Raw genomic sequence first — 22,417 nt, forward strand, 5'->3', positions numbered from 1 at the left:
TGAAGAACTGAGTAATATAGTGGCAACTGTTTTGCAAAAGCACCATAACTATCAAAACTGGTCCGTTCCCCTCAAAGGTGTTTTCCGTCTCATTAAGTTACTTTTATTGCTCCGCTGTCCTCATTTAGGGAAATTTGTTTCGCTGCATTTATGAGTTTAGTGCATCTGCAGACACACAGAGACACTTGAGAGCTTGCATTGTCCCTGACTGATCTTGCAGCTCAGCCAACATCTGGGATCAGCTGCAGGCAAATCAGATTTTTTAAGCCACTGCTGAGTAATGCACAACTTTGGAGGAATGTGAAGCAATGAGCTCTCCAACAGAGTGAATTGCTTTTCTCAAGCAGTCTTGTTGTAATGGCTTTAACTAAACATCTCCTGTTATAGAAAACATATTGTTACACAAATGGAGGTTTCTCAGTTAACACAATTATGCTGTTACTCTGCTATGTTTTTTAAACCAATACATATTGCCCACTGTTTTTTGTTTAAATGTTAAGTATATGCTTTATAGCCTGAATTAGACCCTATTGCTAAAGAAAATAGGGTATCAAGTTAACAGTGTAAGAGTTACTGCAAATGGTCACATTTTTGACTATGAATGGATTTCATATGGACATTGTTAAAAGTGCTTAAAATCCAGGCAACGTCAATGATGTTTAGATGATGTTTTGGGTCATGCAGGCATTCCTTACATGTAATTGTCTCTTTAGTGTAAAGGTTTATCCGAACTGAAGCACTTTGGGTCATCTATCTTAGATCCTGACATCTCAAATCATGATGGAAGTTTGGTGTTCCATCGATTCGTTCCCATCATTTTCAGTTTGTTTTGTAAATTCTTAAAACAGATTCAAAGGTCTCAGGAGCATGATGAATGATTGTCTGCATAGTTGTACATGTTTTTGCTTGGGTTTGAATCAGTCAGAATTATCTCTGAGTGTTTGTGTACTTTTTAAATGTGTACAGTTTAGTGCAATCATGGTGAAAAGTACACCCTCTTGATGAAAATGATGAAAAAACCTTCGGGTGTTGCTTAGGTCGCCTCACATTTGACTTCAAAATACTTTGGTCTGCAGGAAACGTTTATAGTTGACTCAGTCAATGCAAGGTTTCCTGTTCCTTTTAGCTGCAAAATCTACAAAGCCGAGGTGTCCTAATGTTTTCCACTTTTAAAATTCTTCTAGTCCAAAGGTTTGGAAAAAACCTTTCAAGACTGATTGGAAGCAACGGTTACATCTCTAAGGTCATTGATAATAACTTTCCATCTTGGTGTTGTACTAACAGTCACCTGCATACGCTGGAGCAAGCTTGTTAATAAAACAATTATAATACATCAAACTTATATAAACATATTTATGGGCATGCTTTACAAGAGATAAAAAAAATGTCAGTACATTTAATTTACAAAAATATACAAAAATCCATAGTACTTTAAGCAATAATAACCTATCCTACCTGTGTGATAGAATAAATAAAGATGACCATTCCCATTTAAATATATATTGTACATTGTCCTCCTTAAATCTTTTTTTTTCATAGTATAGTGGCTCATATTTTTTCCACAGTAGGCAGACAGGATGGAGGGTGAGGAGAGGGGGGAAGACATGTGGTAAAGATCGTCGGGACCGGGAGTCGAACCCGCGACGTCCGCGTCAAGGACTAAGGCCTCCAAACGTGGGGCGTGCTAACCCCCTGCGCCACCACAGCACGCCCCCATAAATAGGTTTTTACTGAATTTTAAAAAGTGATTTCAAATGTAATCCTACACCAGTAACTGAAAACACATATTTGCATTAATATGGTTTCTGCACTTTAAATTATCTTCATAATTCAATTTCTGAGCAAAGTTTCTGCAATTTTTTGTATGCACACTGAGCATACAAGTCCACAATGGGCTCATAATAATCATAGCAAAGTATAACTATAATAAAAAATGAACTAAGAAAAATAAGGGATAAAAAACAAAGAAAACATTTAAAACTTGCACTTGTAACTGTTTCTCCAGAAACTGATTAGTAAATACATTTTTATTTTCAGTAAACAGTGACATGGTGGAAACTGCTTTGATTCATTTTGACACGCATGACATTTTACTGCATTTATTCTAGAGAAAGCTCAATGAATCCATCGTTTTCCACATCCTTCCAGCACATCTGTCTGTAGCACCTCCATGTTCGTCCATGGCTTATTGATGCCGGGTGAAGAGATGTTTTAGAAGCCTAAGAGACTGCTTAGGAGATAAAGAATTTTAATTACCTTCTCTGTTTAAAAACAAGATCTTTTGTTTTCTTTATGGGCTGCCATGAATCTGCAACCTACAAACTTTCCAATCTTGATTAAATGACCAGAAATCTGTCATTCTCCAGGCTGAAATCACGTTTGAACACACACGTAGCAAATAAAACAAACGAAGAACAAACACTGATAGCGTAAAATCATCCAACATTCACGATAATAAATCATTAATGGACTCCATTTCTGCAGGTTTCAGGCAGTTGCAGCCTAGTGGCAACATGAAGAGTAAGCCAAAGAAAATATCAGGTTCCTGAAATGAACTTTAACAGAGCAGTAACATTCTGGATCAGCTCTTACAAGGCTTTGCAGTAACAATGTGGCCTCGGAGGGCTTTTTCCTATCGTCTGTTTTCTCTTTTCCAGCCTTTAACAATTGTTGGATTGGAATGTTTTTGAAAATAGCTTTGCAAGCACTAGTGGTGTTGGTGGTGGGGTATTAAAATAGTGGTGTAGCTTGGATGATTAGTGCTTCAGCCTGGCAAAATTTATGCAGTAATGATGTTTATTAGTTCTAGTTTCTTAAGGCAAGATTGTCAGAAAATAACTTGCTTTCTTTTTGAGTGCATGAGTTTAAACATGTATGACTTTAAACAGTGTTCCATGGTCTCAATCCATCTTTATGCGGTCCATGTATGAACATTATAGAGTCGTGTTATGAGTGACCTACACTGCCAGCATGAGTTTCCCACGTCTTATGCTGGTTATGACCTGCTGGTTTGGGTCCATGGGGAACAATGCTGCATTTTTTGGGATTGTCGAATATTCAACAACACAGCAAATAAAAGCTGCAAAGCAATAAAATGAAAAAAGTTCCCACCAGGCCCTAAAATATGAAAAAAAGACCTGTTTTTCTGCATGTGTGCAAACCCCGGAAACCCTTTTAGTTTCATATGTGGAAGAAATTATGCGAAAGCATTCAGACACAACACTATAAATAACCACTAGGCTGTACAGTAAAGCTTTATTCTGGCTTCACAGTGAGTTTATTTGATTGATGCTTCTAAAATTGTCAAGCAGTGCCTTACAAAAGTGTCCATACCCCTTCAACCACAGATTTCAAAGCATTTAATTACGATTTTATGTGATAGACTCACAGAGCTGTATATAATTGTAAACTGGAAAGTAAGGGTATTTTCACACCTGGTAATCCAGCAGACCTGGTGTGATTAGGGACCAAAATTACAACATCTGTTACATTTTCAGCTGTTTACTCCTCACCTGTGTTGACGCTGCATAAGAACCACTGGAGGAAAAGGCACAAAAATCTCTGAAAAAGACACTAAATGCATCTTTCTTCTTCATAAAATGTAGTGTGAGAGTTTAGCAGTTGTAGGATTTTTCTTTTATCAAAAGACCACAAGTTATTTCTATTGCAGGTCTATTACTTGCAAGAGAAATGCGAGTTTTTTTTTTATGTATTTACCCAGAATGCCCTGTGCTTTAGACCACTTCCTGTTTTTGGAGCGGCCTCCGGTCTGCTTGGCATTCACATCTACATTCAAATCAAACCAGAGTTCACTTCAACCAAACTGAGACCTGGGTTTGTAGACAGACCCGTTTGCTTTTTGGTCTGCATCAAAGTTTGATTTTGCTTTCACACCTCCCCAAACAAACTAGAGTTTGACTAAAGCGGATTGAACAGGACTATTGAACAGGACTGGTGCGAATGCATCCTTAGTGGGCTAAATATAAATTCAAATTTTCATGATTTTTTAAATTTTGTATTGGTTTGTGTTGTGATCTGTCATATTAAATCGTAATAAAATAAAATTAACTTTTTGTATGCAACGTGACAAATTGTGAAAAAGTTCAGTACGCAGTATTAATGTAAATATTCAGCTCTTTTGTGCTATTGTGAAGCTTTGGAAACTCTTCTGAGATATCCCTTTCACTGTTTTGCTTGTTAACTGTGAGAAAACCTCTGTTTACTCTGTTTGGCAAACTGTGCAGTGGGACAGCTCGCACCCTGCACTCAGCTCCACGAGGCCTTTCATGGCTCTTCATGAGGTCTGCATTAAAAAGAGCTTTGTCGCAAAGCAACAGGTTCTCAGAGGCAAAAAATGTCAATTTTCCCTCGTTGGCACCCGATTCTCTCCCTTTCTCCAAGTAATGATGTGTTTTATTTACGTCGTCCCTTCAGAGCACAATCTAGCCGTAGTCCATAAAGCGTAATTAACCGTTTAGCCTTAAGCTTCAGGCTACAGATGGGCTGTCTCATAAATTCCCACATTCATCTGTCTTCCCTCAGTCAACCTGTCCTGCACTTCCAGGTTCAATGAATTCAGCTTGTTTGGACACCACAGCTTTACCCTTCCTGTGTGAAGCTTAGCGTATTTCTATTTTTGATCAAGCATCAGTCACTCATTTATTAAAGGAGGAGATTATCTCTTGTGCCAGCACAGACACTCAAACTTGCTTCTCAACACAGCTTAAACTAAAAGACTCAGGGTAACTAGAGGTCTTTCCCAGGAGGTGGGTGCTGCTGCTGTTTGCTGCAGATCGACCCCCTGCGGAGCTCTCACAGCGCCATCCACAATCATGGCAGCTGCAGCAGTCAGAAAACACAGAGCTTAGTTGTTATTAACACATGTCTCTGTACCCCCTCTGGCTCTGGAAGTACGGACGCATCACCTTGTTGGAGGTTAATGTGATTTGTCCAGTGGTAATGTACACTGATAAGGTGCTTAGACCCTGCCATATGTTTATGCTAGACAATGGTTTCTGGGTTGAGAGGCTTACAGAGGAAACTGTCTGTGGATCATTTCAGTGGAAGAGGAGGTAACAGATGGTCAGCTGCTCTCCTTTGGTCTCCGTTTGTTATTCTGGAAGTTGAGGTTATTCTTGGTCCTGCCATTTTCTTCACTGGAGAAGAGATCTTAGATCTATGCTGCTGCAGTGAAGTATTAGCAAACAGGTTTTCCCAGATTGAATTAAGTTGTTGCTTCATGGACAGTGTAAAAAAATGTCCTGCTTGTAATTGTTTCTCTAAATTGACTTAAAGCAGGGAGGGACTCTTACGTTGTTTGAGAGCTTTGAGGTCCCTGATAGATCAGGTCGCCTCGCATGATTGGAGATTCTCTGATGCCAGCATCTATTTACCTTATCCCTCTCTGTAATTTTGGCTCATAGGATCAAACGTTTATCTGAGTACGATCAGTCAGATATCTTTCTCAGGAGAAAAGTCACAGAGACAGAGTTATCACAACAATTTAGCATTCATACCACATCAGATCTGTGATGCTAAGAAAATTTAACAACACATCCTGGTTCAATGGATGGTTGAATCACTTTAAGAAACAACAGTTGCTTGAAGTAGCAGTTTCCTTATAGAGTGGACACCTGGTATTCATGGGGCTTAGGTGTGGCTGAAATCCATGATTATTTGAGACTCTGTCTTAAAACATGTATAATGAGCTATTTTAATAGTTCAGCCAACCAAATATACCTTAGTATGAATTAATAGACTCAGTGGAAACTGTCTTAGCACCAAAGCAGAGGCTAATATCTACAGTCTTCCCTCTCTCCATTCTTGGGGATTAGCACCAAGGAAAATCTAAATTCACGACGGACTTTTTTGCAAACAACAGCTAATACCATATCAAGTAGCATTGCTCATAGGTAATTCAGCTTCCCAAGCTGAATTTTCTGTCGAATATTTTAGATTTGCTATATGAATGAACCAACAAATAGGGAAGTTGGTTTTGGGTTTTTGCAGTTTCTCTGAGCATTGTCTAACTTCTGTCATTTTTCTGGGACAAGCCAACATCCTAAATGTGCTCCAGTTTTGAGTAATTTCTCTCTTTCTGCTGGAAATGATGATAATTACCTCAAAAAACCTCCCCAGGATGATTAACAGCAACACTTGCTTCTGTAAGGTCTTTCCCAATCTGTCTTGACATTGTTCTAACACACACCAATATACTCCTAACTATAAAACTGCTGTCACACCTTTTTTTATATAGTTGGTCCCTCTTGAAGAGCATCAATTAATTAAGAAAATTTGCATATCACCATATTGCTATAAGACTATAGCTCAAGGGTGTAGATGGTTTCTCTTATGTATTTACCAGATTGACTGTCATTCAGCCCTAGCTGTAAATGAAAGTCTATTATTTTGGTTCTGTTAGACGCCTGCCCCTCTAGACCTTCAGCATGTCCAAGTTGTATTACATCAGATGGATTTGGAGCATTTGTCCCACAAGGGCCCCTTCCTATCCACATCTTAATCTGTCATGTAGAAATTCAGATAGACTGGATACTTTTGTCTTAATCAGGGTGTTTTTAAGTTCTTGGCTCAAGGTAAAAGCAGTGATGATGGGGTGTAATCACCATCACAGTAAGATTGTGGCAATTTACTGACCTGGGATTAACCTCTGAAATAAGATTATCATCTCAGTACAAACTTCAGAGGTTGACTGCTCGATCTGTAACCACAAGTTAGGATTATAAAAGCGTTGATTGACATTTTGCTAAATTGATTTTATTCATGGAGATTATTTATATGGAAGATATTTTATTAAATATCCTCAGGTACAATAATTAAAACAAGTTAAAGGGGAAGGAATAAAGAGTCTGGGGACTGGATTTGCCAATGGAAACATACTTGCCTAACCACAGTGAATGGCTGTCACCGGTAGGCAGCTGACTTCCTTCTGCAAATTTCCAATAGCTCTTTTTCCAGGCTAAATGATGTCATTTATTCTGCAACCACCGTCCAGTTTATACACTGCCAGATATGGACATATTTTGGTGCCCTATCCCTACCGTGCTTGAGGTGTGACACCCTCCTCAGCTGCAGTTATCTCTCATTTATCCTGACAGTATTCCTCAAGCTTTGCTCGATTCCAGTAAATCTGGAGGAGATGCTGACGTTTCTTTGCACTCTTGGAGCGCATTCCTCTCCCGTTGAGTCACCGCCTCCATAAAAAGAAGAAGGGGAAGGGGGTAAAGTTTGTTCATGAAGAAAATGCTCCAGGATTGCTTTTCTTTTTTCTTTTTTTTTTAGCCGATTCAGATCTTTGTAAAAAGTAAAATAAAATTAAGAAACGGAAACTTTCAACATTCTTAGTTGCAATGTTCCTGTTATTTAGCAGCCGCTGTCCCATAAATCACAAAAATGTACCACCTTAACTTTAACTGCTTGAAACAACTGACATTTACATGCCTTTCGCGTACCTGCCAAGATATAGTATTCCTCGACTAAATCTGTCGTCCCACGCAATGTAAGCAGATATATCTGAACTATTTGCACTTGGACAAGGAGGATTGAAGAGGCTAAAGCAACAGCTGCCAGGTGAAATGTGATATGTGGAAGCATCAGGAGGCTAAGAAGACGCGTCATAAAGCCGCATGGAGACGCATGACGCTTGGTGAGTCGATGCACCAAGATTGGAAAAACTCTCCTTCATGGCTGGTTTCTAACCAAAGCACTGGGGTCAGAAGTGTGTCAAAGGGATAATTTGAGCATAGTTTAACTTTTTGCTATGAGAGTGAGGTGTCTGTTTTGTGCTTTCTAAAGATTAACTGGAGTCTCTGTGATGAGTTCAGGGGACTGAGGTAAAGGTCAAAAGTTCTGAACGAAGTAGGTTGTTGATTTTCCCGAGGAAGTAAACAGGTGGTGACATCACATCCTGCACAAAAGTGAAACGCCGGGAAGGAGGGTGCACACACACACACACCCCCACAAGCAGAGGCCTAGCCTTGTAGCCTGCTTCCGTCCTCAGTATGGAAACAATAGTATTGAAATGCAGCCACAGCGCTCTCTGTGTGGCAGAAGGCAGCTACAGTTCAGAAAAATACAGCAGCTGGCTTCATATCAAAACCAAATATTTTCTCCATGCTCTCAGTCCCTCTGCTGGAGCTAATGGCTTTTGTAGACAAAGCCACTTATAGCACCCCGAGCCACTTATCGGCCCGGCCGTTCCAGCAGCCTGCACACACCGCCTCTGATCAACAGCCGTATTAGCCGCTTGTTGACTGTCACACACACTTTGCCTGGATTAATTTAATTTAAAGTGATACAGACACTTTGCTGACTTGGATTGCTCCTCGGTAAGGAGGATCAACTGAGGAGGAGGTGCTCTAATCTGTTGCCATGGCGACCAGCCTAATGATGACTCATGTTGCTGAAGAAGCTGTCCTGGAACTGACGCCTATTATGACGTTATTTTCAATTTTCTTTTCAGTTTTTTTTTTTCAAATCTGGTTTCAAAATAAAATTGATGTAGGGGCCAAACATTAAAGTGGATAATTGTTTATGTCAAGCAATGCTGTTGTAAATCAACAATAGGATTCATACTCAAATTCCCAACTTCCGTTTACCAAAATCTCAAACATTTAAAAAAGTCAATTTTTAGAGTTTCCAAAGATGCTTTTTATGTTATACAGACCTCAGATCATGAGGAAAACATTTTTGTTGCCAAATATTATGCTTTAGTTTGACCAGTGCCTTAATATCACATATATTATGTATTAAATATTCATTATGCAAGTGGTGTTTCAATCAAGAACTGGTGTGTTGTGAATGAACATTACAGACCAACATGTTTGGTCTTTTACCAGAATTTATAAGCAGCACATACTGATTTAAGCAGCATTTAGAAACAAACGGATAGTGATATTAAATGACCTCACTGAATTTATAACAACGCTGCAAACTCGATTAGGTGTGATTTACAAACACTGGCTGGTGATGGTAAAAGAAATATCTTATATATATATAGAACTGGCAACTCAGTTTACAAATTCAGTTCCAACATCCAGTTCAATATTCTCAACAAGAGAAGTAATAACAAAATCATTGTTTTTCCTTTGCTAATCTTACTTTTTGTGTATAAGGAATTCAGGAATGAAACTAACTTTCGACATGGAGCTCATTTGATCTGGTTTTTGATCCCTGTAAGGCCATCGCTAGCTCTGGTCTCAGCTGAAATATTTAATTTCTTTTTAACATGTTTGAGTGTTTTTCACCAGTAAAAACAGAAAGTTTTGATCCTAAGCATGCACTGGCTTCAGTTTAGGGCTGGAATAGATTTGTTGTTAGAAAAACCTGCATAGAAATTTGCAAACATTAACATGTTATATTAATCAACTAACCCTGCTGACCACATTTATTCAAGTACTTTTGTGTCAGCAGGTGTTCTGCTATTATTTATTTTGAACTACACAATATTATACTTGTGCAGATAATTACTTTCACTAATTTAGCAGCTAGGTTTCACTGTATAAATTGGCAATGATTTCATAATATTTGCTTTGCAAGTTAAATTCTAGAATCCATGAACCCTTGTAGGAATTGCATAATCACTTCGATTTCAACATTGAGTTTGGATGGTTATAAACATGGCAACCTTAAAAAGTCAGAAAAGTCTTAGATAGATGACTCGCTGTGGTGATGAGTCACTTAAGATTAGTGTGGTATGGTTTCTGGTTCTCTTTTTGGGATGAAGACTGTTTACTGATCGCTCTGTTTGTGTCATTTGTTTTGCTTCTGGAATTCAGCTGTGTTTATTCTCAGTGCGCATGTTAGCCACTTCTGTTCTGACCAGAAAACCCTGGATGCATTACAAGCTTCAGGTCAAATTTCTGTTTATTATCATAAAGCCAGGCTGTTATGCGAGGTTCCAGTAAACTACCTCAAATCCCATTTTCTGAGGAATCCCCTTTCCCTTCCTGAAAGAGACTCCGGGGGTCTCCAAACCCAATGATAATCTTAAGTTTTGTTGACATTCGTTGGGAAAGTTTCCTTTTGCTTTCTGCCCACAGGGAAGTCAGAGTTAGTGTATACAACTTAACAGCAGCCATAGCACTTGCAGTAGATTTTCTTTGATTTTGCCCGGGAGCTTTTTTTAACAGCTATTACTGAGTTTTGTATATCAATCCCTATAGCTTCATTCTACTTTTTTTTTTTTTTGCTGTACTTTTATTACAATAAGGTTGTGTTGAACTTTAGTTTGAACAGAAATTTTTCAAACAGAGGTTGATAGGCCACAGGACAAAACCCAATGATTGCTCTCACTAAAGCAGCCCTCCCTTTGTCACAAACATTTTTTTTCAGGGGAAAAATCCTATTCTTGAAATCAATGCAACATATAATCACCACTAATGGACCTGAAAATGATTCAAGATATGACATCAGTTTCCTCTTATTTAATGTTTAACAACATTGTCTCAAGCTCATTGGAAATAATTAGCATATTACACTTCAATGGCCATCATTCAATACCAAAATATCTTGCCATGTATCCACATCATGTTTTCATTTTAAATTTTTTTGTTTGTTGTTAAGAAAGTCAATTTTCTGGTGCGATAGACTGACTGACTAACTGACAAGTCTTGTTTTTTTTCAATTTTCTTTTTCAAAATTGATATTCACCAGACCAATACAACAGATACTTCAATCTGGCTTTTACCAGCTGATGCTGATTTCTTGTTTTCTTTGAGGTCCGACCGGCTTATTTGGATTTTCTTTGTAAGGACTATAACACAAACAAAAACAACTTCATCTGTGTTCATGTTGTCTTAATTCAACAGTGAAATGTAACAAACGTTGACTACAAAGGACAAACAGTGATCAAAATTGTTTTGGATCCAAAAGAAAATGAAAAGATTGCAAAATTATTCACAGTTGTGCACCAAAGCATTAAATTCATAACTCTCATGTGAGTTTTAACTCAAAACAAAGATGATATCTTCTTTTAAGCATGTTTTCCCTTTATGATGTTCTAGTGGCACAATTCTGATAAAGAGACTGAGTTCTGTCTTCTAAACTAAAGTTTTACAAACCAGTACAAGGATGTTGCCCTTATTTTCTGATATTTATTCATCTATGCAGGCCAAATAATAAAGGCAGAATTTCTTCACTTTCACGCTGCCCCCCCCCCCACACACACACACCACACACACACACACACTCTTTCCTCTCTCTTCTTCTCTGATTCTTTTTGTTTGGAAATTCCACCACAAGAAGAAGAGACTTAAAAGAGACTTTCTGTGGCCACCGTATCAATGTTTTTTGTCTCCTATTAATACAGACCCCCAGCAGTACAGTTTTTCAAGCAGCTGATGTTTTCCACAGCTGTGTACACACCGGTTGTTTATGGTTTTATCTTGGCTCTTCATAATTGATGCATTCACACAGATTCCTGAGGAGAGTTGGAAGGGATGAACTTTATGTTTACAGGAGATGAAAATGCCTCTCAAGGCTTTCAGATCTCAGCCTGTTCTCCCTCCTCAGGTGCTCAGTATTTACTCTACAAGCCATATGCGCATCATTAAGAAGTGAAAATACCTCCAGGCTCTCAGAGATGTCCCCAAATCCCACAGAGTGACTCTCCGTAACGAGGCTGAACTTGTGTTTATGTTTGGAATATAGATTAGGCAGTTTAGTGTGCCATTTGAGGAAGGATTATAAAAGACCAGCTCAAGGAAGGCAGATGTATGATTTTTTTTTCCTGCATTGCAGTTCATTTTCATCTGCTATTGATTAAAATCCAACCCCACAGGGCCTAGCTTGGCCCGTTTCATCACCAGTTCTGGGAGGAAAAGATGTTTGGATTTCTGCTGAAAATAGCACTTCTCCTCTCTCAAATTCCACTGACTGACTGCCTGACTGCTGTGCACCTTAAAATAGATCCCTCAGTGTGGAGATTAAATCTATAGGTGTCCAAATCCCCAGGAAGGACGACTAACAGATTGGGTTTCAGAGAAATTTCATGTGTTCTCCTCTGAAGTGGGTTGATATGACAGAACCAAAGGAAATGCAAAACGTTTTTTAAACACACTGGCTTGAATTAAATGAAGCAGGAGAAGTGTGGACAAACTCTCACGATACCAATTGGCTCAGTGTATATGTTCCACTACATGATGAGTCCGACACAGTAAGTCACTGGATTGCATCAGAAAACTGGACCCATAATGCCATTCAGATGTTTCTATTCCCAACTTGCAGTGGCACAAAGCGTACTTTAAAGCAATTGTAATGAAATAACTTTATCTTTTACTTCCTCCCTTTCCAGGCTCTCCATCCCTCAGTGGGATGGGGACGGTAACCATTCTAGTGGATGACGTCAACGATAACATCCCCGTCTTTACCGCCTCCACCTTCCACACCACCATCATGGAGGACGCCCCAACAGGAACGGACGTGCTTCTGGTCAACAGCTCTGATGCAGACGTGGGCAACAACGGCATTATAAGGTAGACTGATAAAAAAAAATGCACTTATATTGTGACTATACAGACCAGTTATGGGAAATAGTAAGTACACACCTGATTAACTGATCATCTGCAAATGTTACCAACTCTGTAAACACAGGAGTTGTGGCCATTTTCTTGTCTACACCATACAAGTGTGTGCTCACACAATGCAGGGCTGGAACGACATCATAAATGACTTTAAAAAAGCCATTGTGTCTACACATCAAAATACTAATGGTTTTGAGGTTAGGTCCAGAGTAGTAGAAGTTATTGAAGATTATTCAGAAGTGGAAAATATTTAAGAAAGCATCATATATTGTCATTAAATTCAATTTGAGGTCAGTCAGTTCAATGCTCTGAGAAACAGCATGACTTGTTTGGAATAAATTAGGAAGAAAGCTTCTTCTCTCTAAAATAAGTACAGCTGCATATCTTTGGTTTGCATAGTTTTATCTGAATAAACCACAGTAGTTATGGAAAAATGTCCTTTGGACACATAAGAGCGAAGAAAAGATGATGAACCATTATTTTGCCCCATATTTTGAGAAAACCTAGTTTTGTAAAGCACAGTGGTGAATGGACTCATGGTTTGGGCTTGTTTCACAAACAGAGGAGTTGACCATGAACTTTTCTACATATAAAAATATTATATATTCAAATGTGACATAATCTGTGCAAGCTGAAGTTTAGTCTAAAGGATAAGAATTCCTAAAACAACATAGGGTCAATAACAGAATGACAGAAAATGCTAAGAATCAAGGTGTTGAAATGCTCCAGTCAAAGACTAGATCTTGGGATGTACCTTGTTTGTTCCATGAATGGAAAACATTTTCAATGGATCAGCCAACACAGTGTTTAGATTTGGCAATGATGTGCTTGATGCAGTAAAGTTAGAATCATTCTGAAAGACAACTGTATTATGTGGACATAGTTTACAAGGAATAGTTTTCAGTTTGATTTTATTGCAAACAGATTGCCTCTGGAATTTATGTTGTTTCCAAACTGCTTTTATAATGTCATCTTAGTTCAGATCATGACTTAGTTTTACCTTTTTTTGGTTGGCTTTTATGACACTCTGGGGTGACTGCAGTTCATGACAGTGGCTCAGTTTGCAGAGTTCTAGTGAAAAAACAAAGTTTTTGTTTAGGCTGTTATTTCCAAGCTTGGATGAAAACTGTGTTCATAATCATAGCTTCTGCCATTGGGGGGGGGTGGGCTTCTAAGAACCTCTGGTCTGATCTCTCTAAAGATGGATGCTGACTCAGGTCCAGCTCCTCCTCTTTCCTCAGCAACCCCACTGAGTGCACATTGGGGGTACCACAGCGTGTTCCAGTTTCCCAAAACACAGTAATGAGGATGCTAATTGTTGATGACAGTAGGAGATGGTGCCCATCAGGGGTTCGAGGCCTTTTATAGAGTCCAGAACCGGTTACCTTCACTTGTTAGTTTCCATTCTCACAACTCATCTACACATAAAACTTGAACTGAACCACAAGCATCTGTGGACAGTTTATATTGGTGAGAATATCTAAATAAGCTTTGCATGAAGTTCACACGTTGTCCTGCCATTTGTAGTGCTAGCTCTGTAGGGGGAAAGCTTTTCAAAATATGTTCTGGTGTGAACATGTATGTGTCAGTTTACATTTAAGGCTGGTATTCTGATGGAGACTCATGAGCTAAAGGATGAAACACAATATTTATTTGAAAATAGAAGTGAGTGGCCCCCTGCTTGGTTCCCAGTCCAGATGAGCTTCACCCTTCATGTCGTTAAAGGAGCCATATTTTGGTTGCATTGTATGTAGTGCAATTCTCAAGGGGTTTTTTTTATACATTTTTAAACCATGTCTCACTCTTTCATACAAAAATATTAATTTGGTACTGAGACAGGTATTTGTTCTGTTACAGATTTATTTTCTACTTCAGAGAAATCAAATTCTAAAATTAGATAGAGCTAACCAGAATAAATGCAAAATGATTTTATATATCCAAACTGAGCTGGAAGTATTTGCTTTCTAAACCTAATAATTTGTTGAGGCAGCTGTCATAAAGTGAAATAACTACGAATGAGCAATGAGATGGTTTTCAAGCATAAATGGCCAAATTAAACTCACACCAATATGTCTCAATTAGATGCAAGTCCTGCCTTTGACTAGGCCACTCCAAACCTTTATTTTATTTTAGCCAGTCAGGGGTGGACTTGCTGTTTTGTTTTTGCAACGGTTTTACATCAGACTTATCTCAATGTACACCTTCCAATGACTTCCTATTTTGCCAAAATCTTGTGGATCATCTTAGTTCAGGTGGGGTTGGCAAATGTGGTTTGCACTTGGAAACTTTCCCATGGATGCTATTTACCATGGACTCTTGCCTAAGGCAAATGAGGTTTGTTGTAGTTTAAACTGTTGTTCTAGTTTCTCCCATGACCTTCTTGGTGAGTTGTTATTGTGCTATTTGAGTAATTTTAGTTGCCTGGCAACCTGATTCATCAATGTTTCCACTGTGGTTTGCATGAGTACCAATTCCTTAGTAGGTTTTGGTGCTCAGTATCAACACAGTAGTAATACTGACAGATATCCATAATTTTGTTTCTCATCTGTTTTTGAATTTCTTCATTACAAAGCATAAGATGTTACTTTTTGAGCCTTTGAGGCTACTTCATGTTGACAGATGTGCTAACTTCTACAGGACAGTAACTGGGCCTTAGTATGGCTAGTGAAGTACTCCCAAAATGTGATTAATAACTGTTAATTCATGATTTAACAAGGACATCGTAGGGCCTGGTTTGGATAGCTTTTTCCCATAATATGTGGAATCATTTTATGAAAACTATTTTCTATTTACTCAGGTTATGTTTCTACTAAAATTCATTTTGAGATTCTGGAAGATTTAGGTATGACATAAAAATATGAGAAATTTGTCATGGGGCAAGTGCTTTTCACAGAAGGTTTTTGCAGCTCTTGTCAAAAGAACACACTGAACTTACTGTGACTCTTTGAACAATAAATCAGAAAGCTGTATCTGTATCTGATGTGACGTGATGCCTACGTATAGGGATGTGACTTGATTCAGACAAACTGTTACACATAAAACCTCTTTTAATTGGAATATTTGACCTGTAATAACTCATTTCTGATACCTTATTAAAACCCAAAGCAGCTCCACAATCCAGAAGCAAATAGGTGTTTTGCTAATAAACATGATACTACCACAGCTGATATCTGATATTTTTATTTCTTACAGCTACAGTCTGAGTGGGGGACATGGCCAGTTCTCCATCAACCCTGCAACAGGGCAGATTATTACCAGCTCCCTGCTGGACCGAGAGGAGAGGGACAATTACCAGCTGCTAGTTGTTGCGACAGATGGAGGGCAGCCCCAGGGCTTGTCGAGCTCCGCCACCGTGTCCGTGACGGTGGCCGACATCAATGACAATCCTCCACGCTTCCATCATCACCCCTACGTGACCCACATCCCTGCCTCCACTGCAACAGGTTAGTTAGGGGCTCTAAAATGTTACACTATCCACCTGGTATATCTGTTTACTCCTCAAATCTGCTTGACATGGTTATAAAATAATGTATCACTGAAAAGATAATATATTTCAGAAATTGTAGTCAAAAAGTCAAAAGACTGTAGCTGAAAATGAAAATGTGAAATTCAGTTTCTCAGAACATTAAAACAACAAAAAAAGATATTTATTACATAAATCTTATATACACAATCACGAGGGAGATTGCTGTTTTTCCAGTTGTCCAGTAGTCATGGATGACCTTCACATGGAGAGTAAAAGGTCTTTGTTATGCAACATGTTCATAACATGGATACACATTAACATGTGAGAAGAACCTGTGAACATTTGAACATTTTCAATTAAGAAGTTTCAGAATATTTTGGAATGTATTTCAAGCTAAACATTCTGTGGGAAAATCAGAAATGTTCAAAACTTATTACAAAGTACTGTATTATGTTAAAAACATAACAGATTTTAAATGCTTATTCAGCAAGATACAGTCCAACGTTTATTGTATTTTCTTATTAGATTAATTATAACTATTTTGTATTATTTTTTATTAAACTGTTGGAGAGGGTAAGACATGAAAATTCTGTTAAGTGATCAAGTGGCTGTATTGTTTATGCATTGGTACACATATTTACAAGAAATTAAGCTTTCATTCTCTTCCTTTGGTGTTTCATTTGTTTGTTAGGGTTAAATATATTATTTTTTTCTTTTTTTGTGTCTTCAGGTTCGCTTGTTTTTGCTGTTACCGTCACTGATGAGGACTCTGGCTCTAATGCCCAGCTGCACTACTCCCTGATAGGTCGGAACTCAGAGAAGTTCAAGATCGATCCAGTAAGAGGCGCCATCACTGCCAATGAGAGGCTGTCTGGAAGTTCAGAGGTTACGCTGACAGTCTGTGTAAAGGACGGTGGAGCTAACCCAAAAATGGATACGACCACAGTGACGGTGCGATTTGTTACGGGAGGAAACTTCCCCATTATCAAGCTGAAGGAGCGGGCGTTTACTTTTCTGGAGAATCAACCCACTAACCACATTGTCACAACAGTGACAGGGTCTTCTATGAGGGGTGGACCATTGTCATACTACATAGCAAGTGGCAACCTTGATTATGCCTTTCACATAGATCAGCTCTCAGGCGAGTTATCCATCAGACATCCGCTGGATTACGAGCACATTTCCAAATATGTTCTATGGATTGAAGCCAGAGATCAGGGTTTCCCCCCTTACTCTTCCTATGAGAAAGTAGAAATAAATGTTCTGGATGTGAATGACAACCACCCAGTGTTTGATAAGGACCCGTTTCATGCTGAGATACTGGAGAACCTACCACCACAGCGCGTCCTGATGGTCACCGCCGTTGACTTGGACAGTGGCAACAATGGACAGCTGGAATACGCTATAACCGAGGGCAACAAGGAGAACAGTTTCAGCATCAACCGAGCCACTGGTGAAATACGAACCACTAGGCCACTGGACCGAGAGAAAGTGGCGCTTTATGCACTAAAAGTGAAAGCCACTGATCGAGGTTCACCACCAAAAAACACAGCAGTTAAGGTACTAATTAATGTGCTGGATGTGAACGATAATGCTCCCAGGTTTTCCAAGATATTCAGTGCAACAGTGGCTGAAAATGCACCTGTTGGCTACACCGTTACCAGAGTCACAACCACAGACGAGGATGCTGGTTCAAACGCCGTTAGCCGCTACTCTGTTACAGATAACAGCCTTCCATTCAGTATTAATCCAAGCACAGGGGACATAACTATCAGCAGGCCTCTTAATAGAGAAGACACAGATCACTACATCATTAAAGTGTCTGCTCATGACTCTGGCTGGACAGTAAGCACAGACGTAACAATATTTATAACAGACATTAACGATAATGCTCCCAGGTTCAGCCGTCCATCTTATTACTTGGACTACCCGGAGCTCACAGAGGTTGGTTCTCTGGTCACACAAGTCTTGGCCACAGATCCAGATGAGGGAGTCAACGGCAAAATTTTCTACTTCATCCGATCCCAGTCAGAGTACTTCAGAATCAATGCCAGCTCTGGAGAGGTGTTCATTAAGCAGCAGTTAAAGTATCAGAACTCGACTGGTGCTGCCAGTGTAAATATAAACCGGCACAGCTTCATTGTGACAGCCTCAGACCGAGCAGTGAAGCCTTTAATGAGTGAAACAACAGTGATTGTAAATATAGTGGACAGTAATGATAACCCTCCTGAGTTTGATTCCACCACTTACTTCACTCCTGTCACTAAAAGTGTCAAAGTCGGCACCAGACTAATAAAAATCACAGCTTATGATAAGAAAGATTTTGGCCTTAACTCTGAGATTGAGTACCTGATAACAGGAGGGAACAGCTCCAGTAAATTCAAACTAGACAAAATAAGTGGGTGGATTACAGTTGCTGCTTCCCTGACGTCTGATATAAATAAGATTTTCCTCATTGACATCACTGCGAGGGACAAAGGAAATCCTCCCTTGTCTGCACAAACAACGGCGAAAATTGTAGTGACAGAAGAAAACCATCACACACCAGAGTTCTCACAAAGCCAAATTTCAGCCACAGTACCTGAAAGCCTCGCTGTGGGAACAGCAATCAGAACTCTTTCTGCCAGAGACAAAGACAAAGAAATGAATGGCCTTATCACTTACAGTATAACCTCAGGCAATGATAAGGGTTTGTTTACATTGAATAGTAAAACTGGTGTGTTATCCTTAGCTAATTCTTTAGATTATGAAGAGCAGCACCAACATGAACTAAGAGTTTCAGCTACTGATGGTGGATGGATTGCAAAATCAAGTTATGTCTCAGTCACAGTACAAGTCACTGATGTAAACGACAACCCTCCTGTTTTTGATCCCGATGAGTATTTCCCCTCTGTGCAGGAGAACGTCCCAAGTGGCACCACTGTGCTCAAAATGAATGCTACAGATCGGGATTCAGGATTAAACGCTGTCATGGCGTATGTGATTCAGTCATCAGACAGTGATCTGTTTGTTATCGACCCAAACACGGGTACCATCACCACCCAGGGCTTCTTAGACTACGAGGCAAAGCAGGTTTACCATTTAACAGTGAAGGCTTTCAATGTCCCTGATGAGGAGCGCTGCAGCTTCGCCAACATCAACATCCAGCTGAAGGGAGCCAACGAATACGTTCCTCGCTTTGTTTCCAAACAGTACTACTTTGAGATCTCAGAAGCTGCTCCAAGAGGCACTGTTGTCGGGGAAGTGTTCGCCAGTGATCGGGACCAGGGAGAGGATGGAGTGGTTTATTATCTCATATTTGGGAGAAGCAGAAAGAAAGGCTTTGGCATCAACAAGAAGACTGGTCAGATTTATGTCACAGGCACTCTGGACCGTGAGAAAGAAGAAAAGGTTTCCCTGAAGGTGTTGGCAAAGAATGCAGGAAGCATCCATGGGGCAGATATTGATGAAGTGTTTGTTAATATCACTATTCTTGATGCCAATGATCCCCCTGTTTTTACCCAAGACCTGTACGACGTGCAGGTCAGTGAAGGTCTATCCTCTGGTGGGCTTGTCACCTTTGTAAGTGCTGAGGATTCAGACTCTGTCCCCAGTTGGAGCAGGTTTTCTTACTACATTGATCCTGAACTTAACAAAAATGTGTTTACAATAAATCCAAAAACAGGTCAGGTGTCTGTGGCTGCACAGCTGGACAGAGAAACAACTCCTGTCTATAATCTGACAGTTCTTGCAGTTGACACGGGCACGCCTCCTGCCACTGGAAGCGCCACCATCATTGTGAATTTGGAAGACATCAATGACAACGGTCCAACATTGCTGACCACCTATACTGAGGTGATGGAGAACCAGAGAGCTGGCTCTGCAGTCACAACCCTGACATCCTCAGATCTGGATCTACCTCCCAACCAGGGCCCTTTCCTGTACAGTCTTCTGAGTTCTGGCTCTGCCAACAGCTACTTCAGTCTCAGTTCAGCTGGCATCCTGACCACCAGCCGGGAGATTGACAGAGAACAGATTAGTGACTTCTACCTTTATGTGATGATCAAGGACTCTGGTGTACCTCAGATGTCCTCCACTGGAACGGTTCATGTTAAGATTAACGATCAGAATGACAACCCATCAGAGTCACGATCTATGGAAATTTATGTCCACTACTTCGGAAACACATTTTCTGGAGGTTCTTTGGGAGATGTTAGACCACAAGATCCTGACATCCATGATCGGTTCCACTGCTCCCTTATTCCTCCATCATCTGGCCTGTTTGCTATCCCCACAGGAACATGTAACCTCAACGCTAAAGCCCGCTCAACAGATGGAACATTTGAACTAACCATTCGCAGCAGTGATGGTGTCCATGGATCGGTTAGTAGCACAGCCAAAGTTTTCTTTATGGGTTTCAACAATGCCACTGTAGACAATAGCATCCTCATCAGACTGCACTCTGATGGAGTCAAAAGCTTTCTCACCAATCACTACCTCAGCTTCTTACGCATTGCCAACTCTCAGCTAGCAGGACTAGGCACAGGGGTGCTGCTTTATGGAGCATTTGAGCTCAACAATCAGACTTTCCTGATGGCAGCTGTGAAACGGGGCCACGGACAATATGTGAACCCCAGCGGCGTGGCCACATTCTTCCAGAGTATCAAAGACATTTTATACAGACAGAGTGGGGTGCAAATAGATGCAGTAGACCATGATCCATGCACGCACAATCCATGCCAGAACGGAGGCAGCTGCAAGCGGCGTCTCAGTGTCGGGCCTGATATGAAGACAGAAGAAAGCGTCCCTGTGATCCTTGTTTCCAACCACCCCCTTCAGCCGTATGCCTGCAGCTGCAGGCCGGGATACGCAGGAGCCCTGTGTGAGATGGACATCGACGAGTGCCAGCCATCTCCTTGCCACAATGGTGGCACCTGCCACAATCTGGTTGGGGGGTTTACCTGCACCTGTCCTGAGGGATTCACCGGTATGGCCTGTGAGAGGGATGTCAACGAATGTCTTTCCAATCCCTGCAAGAATGGGGCGCTGTGCCAGAACTTCCCCGGTGGCTTCAACTGCCTCTGCAAGTCTGGGTTTGCAGGTATTAATCACACAGAGGTCACTTTTTGTGTCTTTTCCAGCTGTTTACAAAAGTATTCATACCCTTTGAATGTTTTCACATTTATATGTCAAAAACAATATGCCTCTTTATATGTTATTCAAATTTTGTGTCGTAACCCCACAGAAAATACAGCATAATGGTGAAATAAATAAATAAATAAATAAATAAATAAATAAAATATTTGTAAATGCAAATCCATGCCACTCTTTTCAGATTCTGATTTGTCAAAAATAAGGCTTAATGTTTGAAAGATATTGATCTTTATTTCAAATATGTAAGCCAATTTTAATAAACACAGTGAGACAACTAATGAATTCTTAATACATTGCTAGAGCAGTAATGCTATAAAGAAACCATAGCTGTAAAAAGGAATAATTTCTTAGTTATATAACATAAAATAAAATGTAACTATGAATTATTCAACACAAAGTGAATAGTTATAATGTCCTTTGCCCTTTAAAATAATACACAACTTTATTGTGATCTGTGATATAGAAATGGCGATGACAGTGCGAAAAACATACAAGGGTGTGGATACTTTTGCAAAGCACTGTATATCTTTGAGTAAGTTCGCCCACATTCATAGTATTTGCTTCTTATTGTTTCCAGTAGATGTCGTAGCCACTTCTTTTGGTTTTTAGTTTCTAGTTGGGGAGTATCAGCTGTGATTCATATCAGCCTGCAGTGTTTGCTTTAATAAAAAAGGATGATACAAAGGATGATACAAATCTGACCTTCGTCAGAGATCCAGTCTTCACCACACATACATATCACTGGGGTTTCATTTCCATTTGTGCCTTCATGCACTGGCAGTTCTGACCACACACAGACACAAGGAATCCTTCCCTGACTGTATTACACAAAGAGAGATTTCCTCATCATGAATTTTTTATTTGGCTTCATTTTGAGTTATTTGACAAATGGGCAGCTTTATAAAAGATCCAATGAGGCCTCTTAATTTGGAAATGTAATGAACACAGTGCATTATTGACCTGAATTAAAGGGGAGTGGATTTTAAGTGGAAATAGTTTGAACAGCCATTTGGATCCTGTGTGATGTTTAACCTCTGGCTGCAGCATCTGAAAGACATTTTGAAAGCATGCTGCACAGGCGCTTTGCCCAAAGTGAAGTCATTACTGTCCCTTTTTATTATGGAGGTAAAAAATGGCCACAAATCTAGAAGTTTTATCAAGATGAACTACTCTCATGCAGAAATGAACCTAGTGACCAACAGTAGTTTTTGTGCCCTCCCTTTGAACTCTTAACTTCCTGTACTCCACAACTGGATTTTGGCAGCTAAATCCATCTCCA

The 22,417-nt window shown here is 39.8% G+C and overlaps 1 protein-coding gene across 1 annotated transcript in view; it reads left to right on the plus strand.

Annotated features, from left to right (window-relative positions):
• Positions 1-22,417, plus strand: part of fat4 (FAT atypical cadherin 4) — a 123,940-nt gene that overhangs the window by 83,008 nt on the left and 18,515 nt on the right. Inside the window, exons 7-9 of the mRNA XM_028008565.1 lie at positions 12,311-12,491; positions 15,732-15,982; positions 16,736-21,085. Coding sequence (XP_027864366.1) covers positions 12,311-12,491; positions 15,732-15,982; positions 16,736-21,085 — 4,782 coding nt within the window. The remainder of the gene's footprint in view (positions 1-12,310; positions 12,492-15,731; positions 15,983-16,735; positions 21,086-22,417) is intronic.

This window comes from Xiphophorus couchianus, chromosome 23, assembly GCF_001444195.1.
Source record: "Xiphophorus couchianus chromosome 23, X_couchianus-1.0, whole genome shotgun sequence".
Taxonomy (NCBI): Eukaryota; Metazoa; Chordata; class Actinopteri; order Cyprinodontiformes; family Poeciliidae; genus Xiphophorus; species Xiphophorus couchianus.